This window comes from Tigriopus californicus, chromosome 2 (assembly GCF_007210705.1).
Source record: "Tigriopus californicus strain San Diego chromosome 2, Tcal_SD_v2.1, whole genome shotgun sequence".
Classification (NCBI taxonomy): Eukaryota; Metazoa; Arthropoda; class Copepoda; order Harpacticoida; family Harpacticidae; genus Tigriopus; species Tigriopus californicus.
The window spans coordinates 10,822,037-10,839,012 of record NC_081441.1 but is presented as its reverse complement, the minus strand read 5'-3'; the positions used below and the strand labels follow the sequence as shown (position 1 = coordinate 10,839,012).

General features: G+C 40.9%; 1 protein-coding gene across 1 annotated transcript in view; it reads left to right on the top strand.

Moving 5' to 3' along the window:
- Positions 1-16,976, top strand: part of LOC131891041 (A disintegrin and metalloproteinase with thrombospondin motifs 9-like) — a 35,494-nt gene that overhangs the window by 2,414 nt on the left and 16,104 nt on the right. Inside the window, exons 2-3 of the mRNA XM_059240534.1 lie at positions 11,273-11,706; positions 16,769-16,904. Coding sequence (XP_059096517.1) covers positions 11,273-11,706; positions 16,769-16,904 — 570 coding nt within the window. The remainder of the gene's footprint in view (positions 1-11,272; positions 11,707-16,768; positions 16,905-16,976) is intronic.

The window sequence follows — 16,976 nt, the reverse complement described above, 5'->3', positions numbered from 1 at the left end:
CGTTAAACGCTGCAATCAAAAAGAAGACTCGGGACGGAACTCCTTTTAGAGTCAAAACATATCGTTGCGATTTGTCATTTGCCTCATTTCGCTTCACATGCAAGCTTGAGGCGTGTCTCATGCAAAGTATGGCGATTGGCTCACAAGATCCTACAGAAGACAACTTGACAGTCAGCCCTGAAGGCACTGCAAAAATGTATTGCAATTTCCCATAGCTTAGCCAGCTGCGAGCTAGCTGAAAATAGGCATAGATTTTTGGGATGAATGCCAGATTGTGAACTTTGATCATCATGATGGCATGCTTCCGCAAAATACGTCCGTCTTTTCAGGCAGAAGATGCTTTGCATCGCTCACAAGGATAAGTCCAGGCTGGTAGGTAGGGATCGGCAACGAACTTGTATACAAAATCTGATGAAAAAGCCTCTGCAGTGAGCATCAATCAAGTGCCATCCAAACACAGCTCTGGGCATTTGGAATAGTTTCAGTCATCCGTCTCGAGTTCCTTATGCTTGATTGAGGTAGATCCAACATTAATACATAGAAGAAACCCATAACAAGGATCCCTTATTCTTGATCTGATCGGACATTTTAGTGACTGCCTTCCAAACCTTATTAGATGGATTACCATATCCAGATCTGTGCTTGATGCACATTGATTGGTCCTAGCGGCCAAATGAGGCGATCTGAGCCAAGAGACGTATTCATTGAATTATGACATGATGTTACACGTTAATCATGAGTGTGTGATAATCATTAGCCTTTGAGTTGATGAGTTGGGAATGGTGTGCTAATGGTTTGCTCTACTTCAACTGAGATCTTTTGAGCGATATTTCACGCCTTTTCAAGCCAAAACTACTTGGGAAAATTGGTTCCGTCCCTCTCTGCGTCAAGTTCTTACGCCTTTCTTGAATTATGGGCAAGAGATTTTGGCCTGAACTCGACCAGAATATCTTTATAGAGCAAGCGTTACTATCGTAGCACAAAAAAACTTGTTTGGTTTGGCCAGTTGGAAAGGTGGACAAGGTGGGCATCGTGGTTTAGAACTTTAGGGCATAAAGGTGCTTACAATATGAAAAGATTTGAGCGTTTTCAAAAGTAAGGGGCTATTTTTTCTCCTATTTTGAACAGAGTATTTTGGCCGAATTTTTGACATGACATGAGAAGGGACGATCACTACATCCCCCATCAGAACAAGTAGCATACAACCTGCCAAAAGTGAACATGGGTCTTACACAGAAGAAGGAAGGCCAAGAAAGTGCATTATGAGCAAGCCAGGCTGATCAGTTTTTAAGGAATGTGGGCATGGATAGCTGTTGAAAGGCTTTTTTGGTGTGGGTAGCGACTTCTGACATTAGAGTGCGCATCCATCAGTCGGCATGATTACCTTGCTTCAAATCATCTTCAATGGGTCTTATCTCCAGGGCTTGCTGGTGGACAGCAGTGCTTCCATATCTTGCGGTTGAGCGCAAATCTTGCGCTCTTTGACCCCTGTTTGACTGGCACCTTGAGTTTTTTCCTGTAAATTCACAAATTCTTGCGGCTTTAAAAATGCACAAATTCAGACATCAAGCTTCACTTAAAGATGAAAAAATATGAAAAAGACGTCATTCCTTTCTCCAAAAAATGGAATTGGTTTTGAATTATTTTTTACAAAGCATCTAAAATATCAAGAAGAAATCCATTTTTTGTATCGATTTTGAAACAAAGTAAAGGGCATACGCGCCTTCATTTTAAACAGTTGACAACAAATGTCAAAGCCTGGTACAAAAGGAAAAATCAACAACGTACATGAGGCTTTATCAAGCATTCAAATGTTAACTCAAGATTGAAACTGTGCCATTTTGATTCAATTGCAATTTCATAAATCTTGATCTGTCTTGCGCCTTTTGGCATATTTGTGGCGCTTTTTCTCTCAGCCATCTGGAAGCACGGGTTATCAATAGAAAATTAGAGATTACTTTTCCAACTGTCGTGCCTTCAGCTCAATTGAAAGACACAATAAATAAGAAAGAGACGTTAGTTTAATGATAAGAGCAAATATTATTTATGGAACATTTCCATGCAAGTCACAACATCATGAAACTGTGCTTCATTTTTTTCCCCTTTTGCCTCACTTCGCTTGGATCAAACGACAGAAAACAAAACGTTATCAGTCCTTTTTCAAGTTAACAAATAAGAGCCATGCTTATCATGCCCATCTTTGTTTTTCTGACTTTGTTATCAAGTTTTTGGACATCGATGACACTGTGATAGGTTTTTTGAACACTTTTGAAGTGGTCACGACAAGGTTGTCAATCTTGAGCAAAGGTGTCAATTTTAATGGTTCACAGAAAAAGCTCTAGATCCATTGATCCGTCAACACCTCGCGAGCAATGTGGCCAAACTCTCGCATTGACCATCTTAGGCGTCTATGGAAATTGGCCACCCTCACCTTAGATCCAAATCAACATGTATCTAATTGACTCTCATCCGTCTGGGATGGATCAATGTCTGAGTGCCTGAAAAGTGCAGATTCACTTTGGAGCTAATCTAGGCCATGTCCAATGCCCGTCCGTTTGTCTGACAAATATAGCTCTTCTCACCTTTGCTTCCTTGTCTTTACTCGTGGCCTCCGTGCCTTGGCCTAGTTTCTACAGTTGCGCTACCTCAAAAATTCATTTGTTTAAAGAAAGCCGGACAAATCGAAATCATGGGCCTCGCCTCTCTCTTGATCTGGGCCACACTTGAGCCAAACACTTCATGCCTAATCTAATTGATAACTTCACATTGTGTAAATCCCATCTTTAAATGATCCATTTGTGAATGAACAAAACGCACTTCTTGATCAGACTTGCTTGAAATATAACTTCCTTTGAATATCTTCAAACGTTGATGAAGGATTCAAAACTTTAACATACTTGCCATTGCACGGACACATTTTTAGGACACATTTCTAAGCTTGATCACTCTAGAATGGATTTCAAAGCAATATTCAGGGAGTGTCGCTAACAGTCCTATTAAATAAAGACCTCTTAAAGGTTTTCTGTTTCCTGCTATCAAAACGAGAGCGAAAGAGAGATCTAATTGGAACTGTTTTTGTTCCCAGTCTGGAGAAGTTCCAGACGATTGAGCAGCCCTAACTTCAGACTTGAGAAAACTGAAAGTTGACTCAGAAACAGACGATGATGATTCGTATCAGCTAAAGTAAATGTTCTCACTTTCAACACATAACATTGACCCAAGGAAAGATCAATTCTATTGAGACACTTCCGACTATTCCTCAAGTGCCAGGGACAATTCCACGGAAGGAATTTGAGAGGCAGAAAACGAGGGCATTCAACAAAAGCAGCCAAGGAGAGACATGTTTTGTTCGCCTATTAGCTCACAAGCAATTAGCTTTCAAAAGGCATTGAGAAATGCCAACAGCCTCAAAAGTGCATTATACATGAGTACCCCCCCAAAGCTGGGCTTAAGCGCTCTTTGGTCGCGTTACTTGGCTCCGAACTTGGAATGTGTCCTAGTACATAATCGATCTTGTCTTGATGTAGAGATAACAATGGTCACCTCCTAACTTGATCCACGCTTCTTTTCAGGGTGATCAAATCTAAATCAGCTATCGACCAAAATCGGAATATTTTGTGATTGCACAAGCGATAGGGGAGTTCGAGCAGTTTGTCGGTTTCTATGTCAACTGAGGAAATAAAACGCCATTTTGAGCCGTCCTTAGGGGTCTAGACAATCCTCGAAAAGATTTAGGTCAAGAAGTCATAAATGGAAAGGAAATGAGAGTTGCTTGCCAATCCATTGCCAGTGTTCTGCACTTCTCGGCATCGTCTCGTTGCACTTTAAATTAAAAGTGCATTCTTCAAGCGTTTGAATGGGCCTCAATATAGGGCGTTAAATGGAACAATCTTATCTCCCAGTTCACGTGGGTTTATTTGAATATTTGAATGGGATGACTCTTCAACTTGACTAGAGACATCTTAATCATTGACTTGTTTCTCTCTTCGAAACTTTCACTCTCTTTAACGAAACCCAACTCGGCAAAACTTTTCATTGTTCCACAATAATAGATCAACGATCGTACGTGAAATTGCAATTGGTCATGGAATGTGATGCCAATTAAATTCTGCTGACACCCTATCAAACAAGGATTTGTCAATCGAGATACTGAACCGCCAGAAAAATGTTTGAACACTCCGTAGAGTTCTACGCTCATTTTATAATTGACAGATTGTATTATTATCGCAAAGTCTAATTCGGTAGGAAGAAGAGAACTGCAGAACTTTCTTGTTCTTTCTTTTTGTATGTTTTGAAAGAGAATTTGTAGCCTTATTCAAATCTCAAAACAGGCCAAGTAGGCGAGGTTCTATGAATGGATACTGGCTGCCCTTGTGACTTTTGAACAATCGCCTTTCGTAAAATTTTGCCTTTTTCTCCACCCTGCTCGAACGGGAACAATTTGGCATCGGTTCATTAACCCTGCTTGTGTGAACAACTCACCCTCACCAAACGTTGAGCATCAACTTTTTACCCGCTCGGTTATTTATGAAGCCTCCCAAAGGAGAGTTTTATTCATAGGGTAAAAACCCATGGGTTCTGGCAAGCCAAGACTATGAGAGTGACGCCCAAAGTCGAACTCAAGATCGTGTTTCAAGTTCGAACAGACAACCAGGTTGTACCGAACTCATACTCGTAAGTTGAAGGGTGAACTCCGGACAAAAGAAAATAATGCGAGAAGTGGTGTGTGAGTAAGTTGAAGTTCAAACTTGGCGAAAATTTGCATTTGCCTTGCAAATTTATTCACCCAAAAGCGGCTTCCCTGAAATCATAGGCAAAACCGCGGGTTGGGAAGGGGAATGTTTGAAATTGATCAATGAAGTATAGGGTCTCTTGTGGGATAGTGACATCATATATCTTGATAACCTCTCCCCCAAAGTTGTCGAAGTTATTTCCCAGACTTGTTTAAGGGTGATAAAACATGAAATACATAAATACCCTCCTCCCCTCGTTTCTTTTGGGAATTATATAGAATATCTGAGATGAGATTTATCATATTTACAATAAAAAAAATATCTTGCGGGACATGTAAAGGTATGCAGTGCTATTCTTAACACAAATTTATCTTTTTCTTTCTTAGGATATATATTTGATCCGATTAAAACACCAGTTTGGGGTTGAAAAGTAACTATCAAAAATGCAATACATAAAAGTACGAAAAGACTAGAATCTTCGAACACAACTTTTTTTTGACTCTCTACGATTTAGAAAATGCCTCCACAGATTCAAAATACAGTGTTAGTCATCTTTCAGGTTTAGAAACTCTTGTGTTACTGGATTTGTAACGTCGAACGTGGTAAATTACAATACTCATGTTTAGCACGTACAGTGCAACTCAAGAAGGGCGAACGTTAGGGAGCAAATGGAATTGCAAGCAAAAGTTAAAATGGAACCCGATCCGTTCACCTTTCCAAACCGCACTTGTTGCATTTCAATCGAGACTCCAAATGCATTTTGATCAATGCCATTCAAGTGTGAAATAAGTTTCTTGCAACAGAATAAACAAACCTAAAAAACGTCGGAAGCACAAGTGCATCATTCCCTGTAGACTTGGATATGCATTTCTTCACCTGTTCATCCGTCCTCTGGCCAACCCAAGGAGGATCATTTCCTTGGCCCAATCTTGCATCAAAGGAGATTGATGGACATCTTCATAAGGAATTATGGACTTCCCGTCTCGATAGTTGGTGCACGTTTTCGTCGCTTTTTAGGCGCCCGGTCCTACAACATTGTCTGAGTTATTACTTCTAATTCATAAAGCTGCGGGACCTAGGCCATCTTTGTCAAAATACCAGACTGACCTCTGGTAGAACAAATCACCGACCCGCATACCCGGAAATTTACATGGCCTACCAACAAAAAAGGGATTCCAAAAGTACATTTATCACCAGTCATTTTTTTCCTTGGGAAACCTTTCTGTTCTTTTTTTCTTATTTTACTATATTTCATTGTTTCCAAGTCCTACAAAAAGTATACAACAGACGTGCCATCAGATTCATAACATTACAAGAAGCCTCGGTCAGATGCTAAGGATGTGCAAGATTCCATTGTGGTAAAAGAAGACTGAATGAGACTGAATGGGACTGAATGGAGATCTCCTTTAACAACAGTATCGAAACTTATATAAGACCCAAAGTGCAAAAGAGGTCTGAAAATTTTAGTTGGTCAAGAAAAACTGCCAATCCCCATATTATCAACTGCGTGCATCCAAAATGAAATGATATTGGGTATGCTGGGCATTCCAATTGAATGAATAAGTGATAACATCTCTTGTTCTTGAGGCGTTATTCCTGATCAACACGAAACAAAAGCTTTTGTAATCCCTCTGACATTCAAGATGAATATGGTGTCATGAAATGAAATGCACTCGCCTCTCCGAATAGATGGGAATGGTCTCACATCAATTGCCTTATTGTGCAGAGTAAGTGCATTAGATGGCAAAAATCATTCCCCTTCAAAGCATCCATTGTTTGATCTTCGCCCGATGAATTTTGATTTAAAGCATTCCAATCAGCCGTAAACACTCCATTTGGTCAAGGCTGCTCAAGCCAGTGAACACTTTTTGCCACCTGACGAAGGAGTAAGCTTACCAATAATTCTTGGGCCAGAAAATCATGATTATACCGTACTTCAAACCATTATCCACGCCCACATCCAAGTCCGACTACCGCAAATGCAGGCCTAATTCAGAGTGCTTTGAGCCAGGCGCAGCGGCATTATTCTTGGCCCAGTGATTGTTTTTGTTCAGAGTGTCCTAAAAGAGATGGAATGATTGTTTTGGAATATGGTTAGCCCTTTGGAACCGTTCGAAAAAATCGATGCCTCGGACAGAGATAGATTTATGACTTGCAAAAACTAGGGCCTGTTTTGCAACGAACAAGACGTCAATTGGGTTGATGATAATTCGGGGTGAATGCAAATACGTCCTGGAGGTAATCATAAATTCAAGTGGTTTGCATAAAAAACGATAGGTTGAACATGGACGAATGATGGCGCACTGGTTAGAATGCGTGGTATAATACGCCCCTAAATATCTCACAATTGATGGAATTGCCAAACTAATCATGGATGGACAAAAATGCAAATCAACTTTGTCCAACAGCAAATCGAATCTATTTTTCAGGTTGCAATGATCTTAGACCGAATTTTATACAATTATAAATTCAATCATTACGAGGAAAAAGTTGGATACACAATTTTGTTCCCATTGCCGCCAATAGTGTGAACAAGATGCACTTCAAATTACAATTTGCCTCAATAAAAGTGTCATTCAATCGTGTTCAACAATATTTAACCCTGTTCTAGCTGGTTGTAGATCAATCATCGCTCAAGCACATTCAAAAGTTCCCTCTCACCCCATTAATTTCGCTTGACTTTCCTCCACTGCAATTGTCTGGCTCCTAAATTTGCCGGATTGTTCATCTTCAACTCTCATCACCCTTGGCTCCTCCATGAGGTCACGTTGTTAGATTTCCACCCGAATGGCCGAATCCCCCAAGCTATGATACGTAATGTGCTAAATCTCCCCGTCATGAATTGGCGGGATGCGTTTTTCACACATTGCCTTTAAGACAAATCATCGACACCACGATCCCATGGAGATCGTGCCGAGACGTCAGATGCATCTTCCACAAATAATATTTGTTTCTTTTGCCCCGTCTGGTGAAGAAATCAAGATTCACAATGACCATTGGACTGGGTTGTAAAAACATCTTCTCGGGAACTCTTGGGCGGGATTTGTTAGAATGGAGAGGTAAAGATTCAAATATTCTGAATGAGCTCGGGTGATAAGTTAGCATCAACGACTCTACAAAGAATTACTTGGCATTTTACGACTGCGGTCAAACCCTCACGGATTTTAGCCCCTTTTTTACCGGAATAATTGAACAAAGCCAGCACTAAAACCGCTTTTTCGTCTCAACTTCTTCTTTGTCATATTGAAAGCCACTTTGTTGTGTTGTGTACGAAAGCATGTGATGTTTATCTAAGAAGTCCAATTAAGGCCGTTTGGAAGGTTCAGATGTCAAAAGTTGGACAACCGCTCGGTAAAAACACCTCACCCCGTTCAAATTTGACTGACAAATCCACTCTCCACCGATTTTTTGCGCCCTAAAAGTACTCTCGAGCACCGACATGAAGTAGTTCGTTCGAAGGGTCTTGCCAGTCATCAGAATTAACGCTCTTTTTTGGAACCTATAGCTTCAAATGACCTCTTTGCTGGCCTTGGCAAAAACATCACAATCCTCATTTCCCAGACTTTGTCGATCTAGGATTTCCAACAAGTCTTAAATATTATCTGGTCGAGACACATCGTCTGTCTGCAAAAATAAGATCTAATCCATCATGACTCCATTTGATGCAAAGTGTTTGCATGATCTCTTCAATGAACTCCATTTGGCTCGCTTTTACTGTTCAAAGAGTGGGTGTGAGTGCCAGAAGACATTGAAATCAAAGATCCATGGACTGAAATGGCTGAGATAGAGCTCAATATGGAGGTAGCTCTTTCAATGAACTGGTTTTGCACACTCAGGCCAGTGAGTGAATTGGTCGGTATTGTTCACGGAGATTGGAGCAAAGTTACCACTGCACACGACCCATAAGGCAAAGAGCCCAGATGTCGAAATGATCTGGTTGGGCTAGAAGTTTTTGAGGAAGTCTTTTTTTTCTAACGGCAATTTTTTGATTTTACATGTCCATTAACTTCTCTCCGTGTGTTTTTACTTTCACAATACGTAATATTTTGCCTAAATAATCCAAAGTATCAAAAGTTACAACTGGGATGCAAAATTGATCTTAAAGCAAAATTGCCAGATTTATTTAGACTAAAAAAACTTTCTGGAGCTGCCATTGGTTATAAGCAAGGTATCAAAAATCGTTTTTTAACAAAAAGCTATGAAATAAAGACAGAGGGGTTACAAAAAGTTAGGCATTTCTTGCAAATTCTTGTATTTGACTGAGGCATGCAAGACTATTGATTATGTATGATTGATTATTTTTGTGCATTGATATTTTGTCTTGCATCTTAACAAAACCGTAAGAATGTTCTCTGAGTCTCAAACATTGAAGAGAGATGGCTGAGCTCAATTCGAAAAGGAAGAGTAAGTAAGATTAGCATAAAAGGAGTCCCTCAAGGATCAGTTCTACAACCCATTCATTCAAATGTTTTGGCTCAAGCCGAGCGGGATTGGCTCTTTGACACCCAGACGAAGGGCACCCAAGGCTTATATCGTTTCAGTCAAAGAAGTCATCCCCATTCTGGATGATCGAGTCTGTGAGTGGGGAGATTCGGTTACTATCTCAGGCTTTGGTCTGGAGCTCAGCCAGCAAGCTTGTATGAACATGAGTAAACGACTTGCCAAGACGGATGAAATCGAGCAGACGATCTTCAGACCGACGAGTGTTAATTGTATCTTATCCCATTTGGATAACGAGACAAGCCGAAACGGCCTTAGGTCTACTTTGTACATGTGTACGTACCGTACATACTGTACCAACTATACATTGTACGTACCTCTGAGATGGTCGAATTAGTCGGGTCATGGCATGATTGATGGTGGTAGATTGGCATGAAACGAGGCACATAGAGAAAGAGGAAGAAAAAACACCTCCCAAGGTACTTACGGCGATTCCTAGTCGTTTTCTCTCGTTATATTTGGACTCAGGTCTTGTCTACGAAATCAGGAGAGGCGAGAAAAAAATCTCGTCACTCTCTGAGGGGAATCTCGAGCCATTGATGATATTTGATCATTCAGATGACAAGGGAACAAGAGAAGAGAAAATCTTGGTGTGAAAACACTTTCGAAACCCACAAAAGAACCCCTCGGATTCATGTTATCGATTGACCCGATGAACCCCGCTTGGTGTACTTTGTTCGTGACTGGCTGAAAATTGTTCAAGTTCCAAAGGTGAGTCTAAGCTGAATAAAACTGTCGTTTACGACATGGTCAACGTGCAACTTGAATTTGATTCTAAAAAGCTGTAACAAAACCCAAACTAACCTTAGTAACGGTTTTTCGAAAGCGATGTACTTCCAAGCTGATGAAATAAAAAGTTAATGAAAAGCTCCAGCAAGTAGAAATTGAGTATTGGTTATTTTTTAACACTAACTCTTACACCTCATTACAATGTTGAAGTACAGATTTTTGGAAGTCTTGGCATTCGTAGACCTCTGATGGAAAAGAAGTTATACTTACACAATTAGAATAACCATCCATTGTCATCAACTTTTTTTGTACTTGGGTTGCTAGGGCCGGAGGAGCGAACCTTGCCCGGCCAGCGAAGCTAGCCGTCACATCGTCCGTATATAATTTCGATAGGCAGCGTTCTAGTCCGTATTAGGTTGGTTCTCCGTCTGTGGGTGTGGTTAGCGTCTAAAAGTTCCTTGAGAAAGGTCAGGGAGGAGAACCTCTCTCAGGTTAGGAAACTGCGCTAACCGCTACGCCACGTCTCTTCCCTTTTTGCATTTAATTACATTTGAACTCAGAATTGTTTCAGTTACAAATTACACTGACATTTTAGTTTTTTTTTTTCTTCGTAAATGTTAATGAACCTACAATGCAAATCTAAATTTTGTGAATAATAAGCTCTTTAAAAGGTTAGAATCTTTCTTGTCAAGGTGTTCATTAAAGTTGGTCATAAGAACTTCGGAAAAAGTCACGTAAATGATCAATCATATTACAAAAGTAATTTTCACACTGGGCAAAGAAAATATTGATTGAAAAGTTGGAGTGCAATAAAGTTTGTCCTTAATATGCAAAACTAGTTTTTTTAACTGGAGCGATATATTTGATGGACATCATATTTTGTGTTGTAACAAGGTAACCAAATATACTAAAAAAACTTCGTGATTGATCTTAAGGCAATAATATATGTTGTGCATAATACAAGTTAAAAAAAGGGACATCACATACGCATTCAATTTAGAGTTTTCAAAACAAGTCTTACTTTGATGCCGAGATTATTGAGCATTTTTTAAAAATATATTTTTGAGACTTCTCCTTTCTTTCGGATAGTCCAAAGCGCAAAAGTGAATCTGATGCACCCCGGGCCTGTTACAATTTATCCATATTAAATTTGACCACTGGTCTTTGCTAAATAGGACCAGAAAATATAAAAACACCTTAAGCGTAGAAAAAGGGTTTCTATGCCTTTTTTTGTCTTTCAAGCAACTAGCGTCCCCTGCCAGCAATATTTTAGGGACACCCCTGTCAGCCCTGAATTCTCTGCTTTTCAGAATCATTTTTCGACGATGTCGAGTGTTTTCCCGGAGGCTCCGTCTGTGATGTCGTCCCTATCCGCCCCGTTCCTCTCCCCTTCTACCCCTCCCCCTCCTCCTCGTCCTCCGCGTCCTCCTCGTTCACCTCATCAGTCACTGCCAAAGATCCGCCCCACCGCCACCATGGTCGCCACCCCTCGTTTGCCCGATTAAATTCATCCAGTTTGTTCAATATCAATGCATTTGGCCGGAATCTCCGGTTCATCCTCCACGCCCGGGATACCGCTTCCGTGCACCATGATCTCGTTCTGGAGTCGCCAGCTCGAAATACCTGCTTCCAATCCGGATTCCTTCTTGATGATTCCCTGCCCTTGGAAGAAGATGAATGGCCCGACATTCTTCCAGAGAGCGAGGTCGTTGTCAATCGATGCGTCCAGGACCACAATGCCATGGTAAGACAACAATAATGCCGATATCTCAGCACCCGTTGCCGAGACTTTTGACAGAAGTAGGCCATATCGTTCAAGTGTCAGACGGAAGTTTGGCTTGAGAAAAAAAAACTCGTGTCTGAGATGCTGGGTCCGGCTGGCTAATGTTGAGAAGAAGACGGCAAACACCACTTTGTACAACTGCTTTTTCGCACTCGTGGTGGGTTGGGAGACGATGTCCTAATTTGGGGATGTCGAGCTAGCCTATTTCGTACTCGTGGATTTTTTTCGCCCTACATATACGCAAACTTTTCACTAGTGTAAACAGAGTGAGCTTGAACCCATAGATCTTGATCAGACTCGTTGCTATCCTCTCACTCAACTCTCACAAGGATGATCAGATTCTTGGAATATCCCTGCAAAATAGAGATCAAGCCCAGAGGAGACACCCAAGAGTTTGTACTATACTCAATCCTCTTCTAGGACGCTTTTTCGGAGGTTTCTACAATTTATTGTATTTTGAAATGGGTAGAAAGGGTATGTTTACAATGTCATAGCCATTCTCAGTAATGTAATCTCCTTAAGGAAAGAAACTCTGATCACTCTTTTCAGAGCGCGCTTTTCCAGTTCATTAGTACCAGCCTCAAGCAAACATACGGAAAATTGGGCAATATGAATTGTAAATCTTGGACCTAATTTTAATAAAATCTTTAAAGAATCATTTTTATATTCGTCTTTCGTTGCAACAAGATACAAGCTATAGTCGTTTATGGCGTGCCAACTGCAATCTTTTGGCAATCTAATCTACCGTATCTTTTTTCTGCTTAGAGTGGTAGATAGGACTGACATGAGATGAAGTAAGCCAGCTCTCAATCTCTCTCATGAATGCAATAATCATAATTGGAGTTACTGTTGTTAAAAGTGTCAGGATCGTGTCCAATCTATCCAGCTCTTTAAATCAGTTTTTTGGGAGGCTAAAGCAAGCAAGGACCTTTGAATTTGGGGTTTCTCCAAGCGTTTACTTGGAAGATTTCACTCGTACATGGTGACAAAGTAGTTCCCGCTGTTTATGAAATGTCCGACTTGCTGTTGAAGCATTTGAAATTGCCCAGGTCAGAAAGCCTACTTTGTCACTCACACGCCTCATTGGCCATTAGTACCAAAAATAAGTCCCGCAGAGCCATACAAAACATGCCTCCCATCCTTGAGACACTCTTGACGCACCAATTTGACTTGTGAAACAGAGACGGTCACCCTGACTCCATGCTGGTTGGTTCTCATATGTACGCTGAAATTTGGGAAAAAAGGAATTGTGCAACAGGACATGGATCCTCGGGAAGTGTTTGTTTTGTTTATTCTAGGCGGCTCCAGCTGTCAAACGCGAGTTCCGGGCACGAATCGAGGACTCATTTCATTTACACTCTCATATCCCGTAGTGTAAACTATCCTCAACTTGATTTGTTGCCTGCTGTTGCTAATCAAAGTGTGAAATTTCACTTTTTTTTGCACAACTCTTCGACTTTCTTTCCTCGATGTACTGTCTTGTGGAGTAGAGTACGGGTGCCTATGTCCATTGTACATTTATTCTCCTTCGCCAATTTGGGCGTGGAGGTCAATGATCCGAAGTGCAAAGAAACTTGAGCAGTTCTAGCCGACACGCTCATTCTTCAATAACATCCTTTGAGGACTTAAACAAGGCGCTTCTTCTGTAGACACCGACTCATTTTTTTGTTTAGATTTGTCCCCCGTTTTTTTCGGTTTTTTGCACGGCCCATAAGAAGAGCTGTTCTTGTTTTCGCTCGGTGTTGGCCGGTTGCCACCACCTGCATAATCCTGTTCTCGTGCAGATTCCCACTGACATTTTATGCAAAATATTTGAAGTCTGGAAGCTCTCAAACTGTGCTTTATGGGCCTCTCGCTCTTTCGCTTTTAATCTCGGGTTTCCCGGGGACTCTTGTGACCCAATTACTCTTTAAAAGACAAATGAGATTTGTTAATGCAGCCAAACTATTTCAATTAGATGGGGCAAAATCATTGCACTAACGACTATCATGTGTCACGAAAATGTTTCTATTACGTAGTTGTCTTTATGCCAAATATTTCAAAGTAATATGCATCATTGTTCGACGAGAAAATAGAACCAGGAGGTCTAATCATGATTTAATTTTGCATTTATCTACCAAAGCGAAGCCCTTCTGCAAAAACGAGAATAAAATTGCCGAATTTCAGCACTTTAAACTATGAAGTGTCTGTTCTCCTCAGAAATGATTTTTATGGAAGTGGACTAATAAGTTTTGCGAGCGACTGACATCGAGCTCAGGACCGTCTTTTCAAGAAAACGGGATAACATGAAACTCGTGTAAAATTCGTCTGGGGCATGCATTTTTGCACACACTTTGGTCTGACGTGCTTCAAGATCTGTCTGGGTCTCTTCTAGTAGCGGATCAAAAAGTGGAAAATTAGAAGGGCAGGAAGGAGGAGAATATTGTGGCCATAACTGTTCCTTCTTGCCTGGTCAGTGTTGCTTCCATGAAGAAAGCCAGGCCAAATATCTTGTTTTGAAATTATCATACTGCAGCTGCATTGAGATATAACCCTTACTAAAAAGGAGTTTTATGAATTCCTTTTTTTTACATTTCTGGTGACTTTTTTCAATGAATTATCTTGAATATTCTATTTCGTTACCTAAACGGTCCCTTTTTCATTTGGCTGTAATTACGCCCTCTATCTTGTCTCGGTGCGGACAAGCAAACGTAGAATCGACAGAATACGCTGTAAAATGTTAGATTTTATCAAGCTATTATTCGAAAAACAACTTGTTGTTTAAGCATTTTGACACAATGTGATCTCCTTTCAAGGACTTGCACCTCACATTGTCAAATCATGACGAGTTCGGGCACGAGTCCTTTTGGAAAGACTAATAATAGTCTGGGTTCGCCCCAGCACAACTTCCTTGTTCTACTAGCTCTTAAAACGTCATATGTTGGAATGGTAAAATGGAAACCACCAAAATAGATGGTTTTAGCGGTGAAACAACAATGCAAAGCTAGGATATGCTTGTTTCAACTCGCCCAATCTATTCATTAGTTACAATTCGAAACTTGTAACCTGACATGGAATTTGTTGAGGTTTGATAATTGAGCATCACAGTTAAAGACAGTGCTGTTGTTTGAATCCATATCTGAAAATGTCTTGCACTTATAAGTCAAAGGGAAAAATTTTCGTAACAAAAGTAGGGTCTCAAGTAAAAAAAAAATGGACCGGTCCTTGTATGAGTTAACTGAGCTTCAAGGGTCTCTGCTGTTCCTCTTTCGGAACCCTGATCTATTTTCAATGTCCATTTTGACCTGACTCCAATTTTGTGAGGTTCTAATGGCGAGCAAGCTCTTGCTTGGGGTACCTTGCAGATGAATGAAAAACTTTTCCCATTTTTGTGACCTCATAAGGCACAAGCCATCGTCCAACATTCTAGTTGGACCTTAGGTGAATGGACAAGAATTTGCCATAAATGCAGGGTTTTTCTTGATGAGGACAGATCGTGTTCTATCGAGTTGAGGAAAAGGATCGATATTCAAAATAAAATGTGTTCGTTCGTATTAATAAAAGTGATAGGCTTGATCGATACTCTCCAAACAAGAATAATTATATCAGCATACAAAATGGGACATTTGAGCTCTAATTCATAGCTCATGAATCTGGAGTAATGAACCGTATGAAAAAGGCGGCTTCAAGTTTGCAAGTTCAATATTTTGTCCTTGGTTCCGCGATGTCGTTTATTGGTGGGCTCAGCCTGTAGAGTATGTCTTTTTGCCATATTATGTTTTGATTGAGTTTTATCATTAACTCTTTTTAGATTTACTTTTATATGAACAGTTTGGGTTAGAGTGCGTTTATAACTTTAAGGCCGAGGAATTTAAGCCTATGAACTTTCAATCATTTTGTACATGGCCCTGCCAACAGTAAATCTTTAAAAAAATCTTTAAAAAAAAACATCAAAATCCGGGTTGGAAAGGTCTCATGGAATTTCGTTGCCAGTCCATGGTGCAAAAATGCAAATTGTTGTAAAAATTCCAAAATAGGCAAAGAAGCTCCTTCCTTTGGCGTTCATTTTTTACCAAAAAATGAATGGCGACAGATGAAAATCGACACGAAGTATTGTAGTGTATTGCAGAATGTTGACAAGATATCTAAGCTATTCAATAATGGGGATTCCACTGCCTACAACGGTAAGGAAGTCCGCAAAATATGGTTGACAAAGGCAAAAAGTTGCAATTGGCTAAGGCTCTAACTCTTTAGCATGTGCTGCATGGCCGAGTGGTGGTAAATGACTAGATATTGATTGCATAGAGAGGCGGGTATATATACAGGAAAAGGGAAACTATGGAGAGCAGTGAGTGAAGGTGTAGAGCGAGTATGAGAGAGAACTATGGGTGACTAGAATGAGAATACAACATCTCCCTTCCCGGGGGAGGATTGGGGAGCCAGAAAGGGAACAATTTACAATGATAGGTATGACTAGAAGTTTATGTTGACTAGTCATCCAGGGAAGTAAGATCTCCCAGGCAAAGTACAGATTGGATTCATCCACGGGCACAGTGGGCATCGGTCGCGTTCATTCACGGGCACAGTGGGCATCGGGCACGTTCATCCACGGGCACAGTGGGCATCGGTTCCTTTCATCCAGGGGCTACAAACGGCATTCCATCCACACACCAACGCCAATCCGCTCAATCCCCTCATGGGGAGGGCCTCCTGCTCCATCCCCCTAATGGGGAGAGCCTCCTGCTCGATCCCTCTCATGGGGAGAGCCTCCTGCTCGATCCCTCTCATGGGGAGAGCCTCCTGCTCGATCCCTTGGATGGGAGAGCCTCAACAGAGGGCAGCAGTCAATCCTACTGACTGCGCCATGTTGCATGGCCGAGTGGTGGTAAATGACTAGATGTTAATGGCATAGAGAGGTGGGTATATATACAGGAAAAGGGAAACTATGGAGAGCAGTGAGAGAAGGTGTAGAGCGAATATGAGAGAGAACTATGGGTGACTAGAATGAGAGAATATAACAGCATGGATCTTTTTTTTATTGTAGAGTGGTCATATAAGTGATGCAAGTATAGAAACCACTTACTTCATTCAGCCCGATGTCCGACTTGGGGGTCAGTACCATATGATATACCAATCAAAACCACCGCCAAGTCGCGAGTACAGTTACGAAGAGGAACTTGGTAAGGAGCTCAAAATAGAGGACTTAAAACTACAAAGACATCCTGATTTTCATTGATTGGATGATTCCTCAG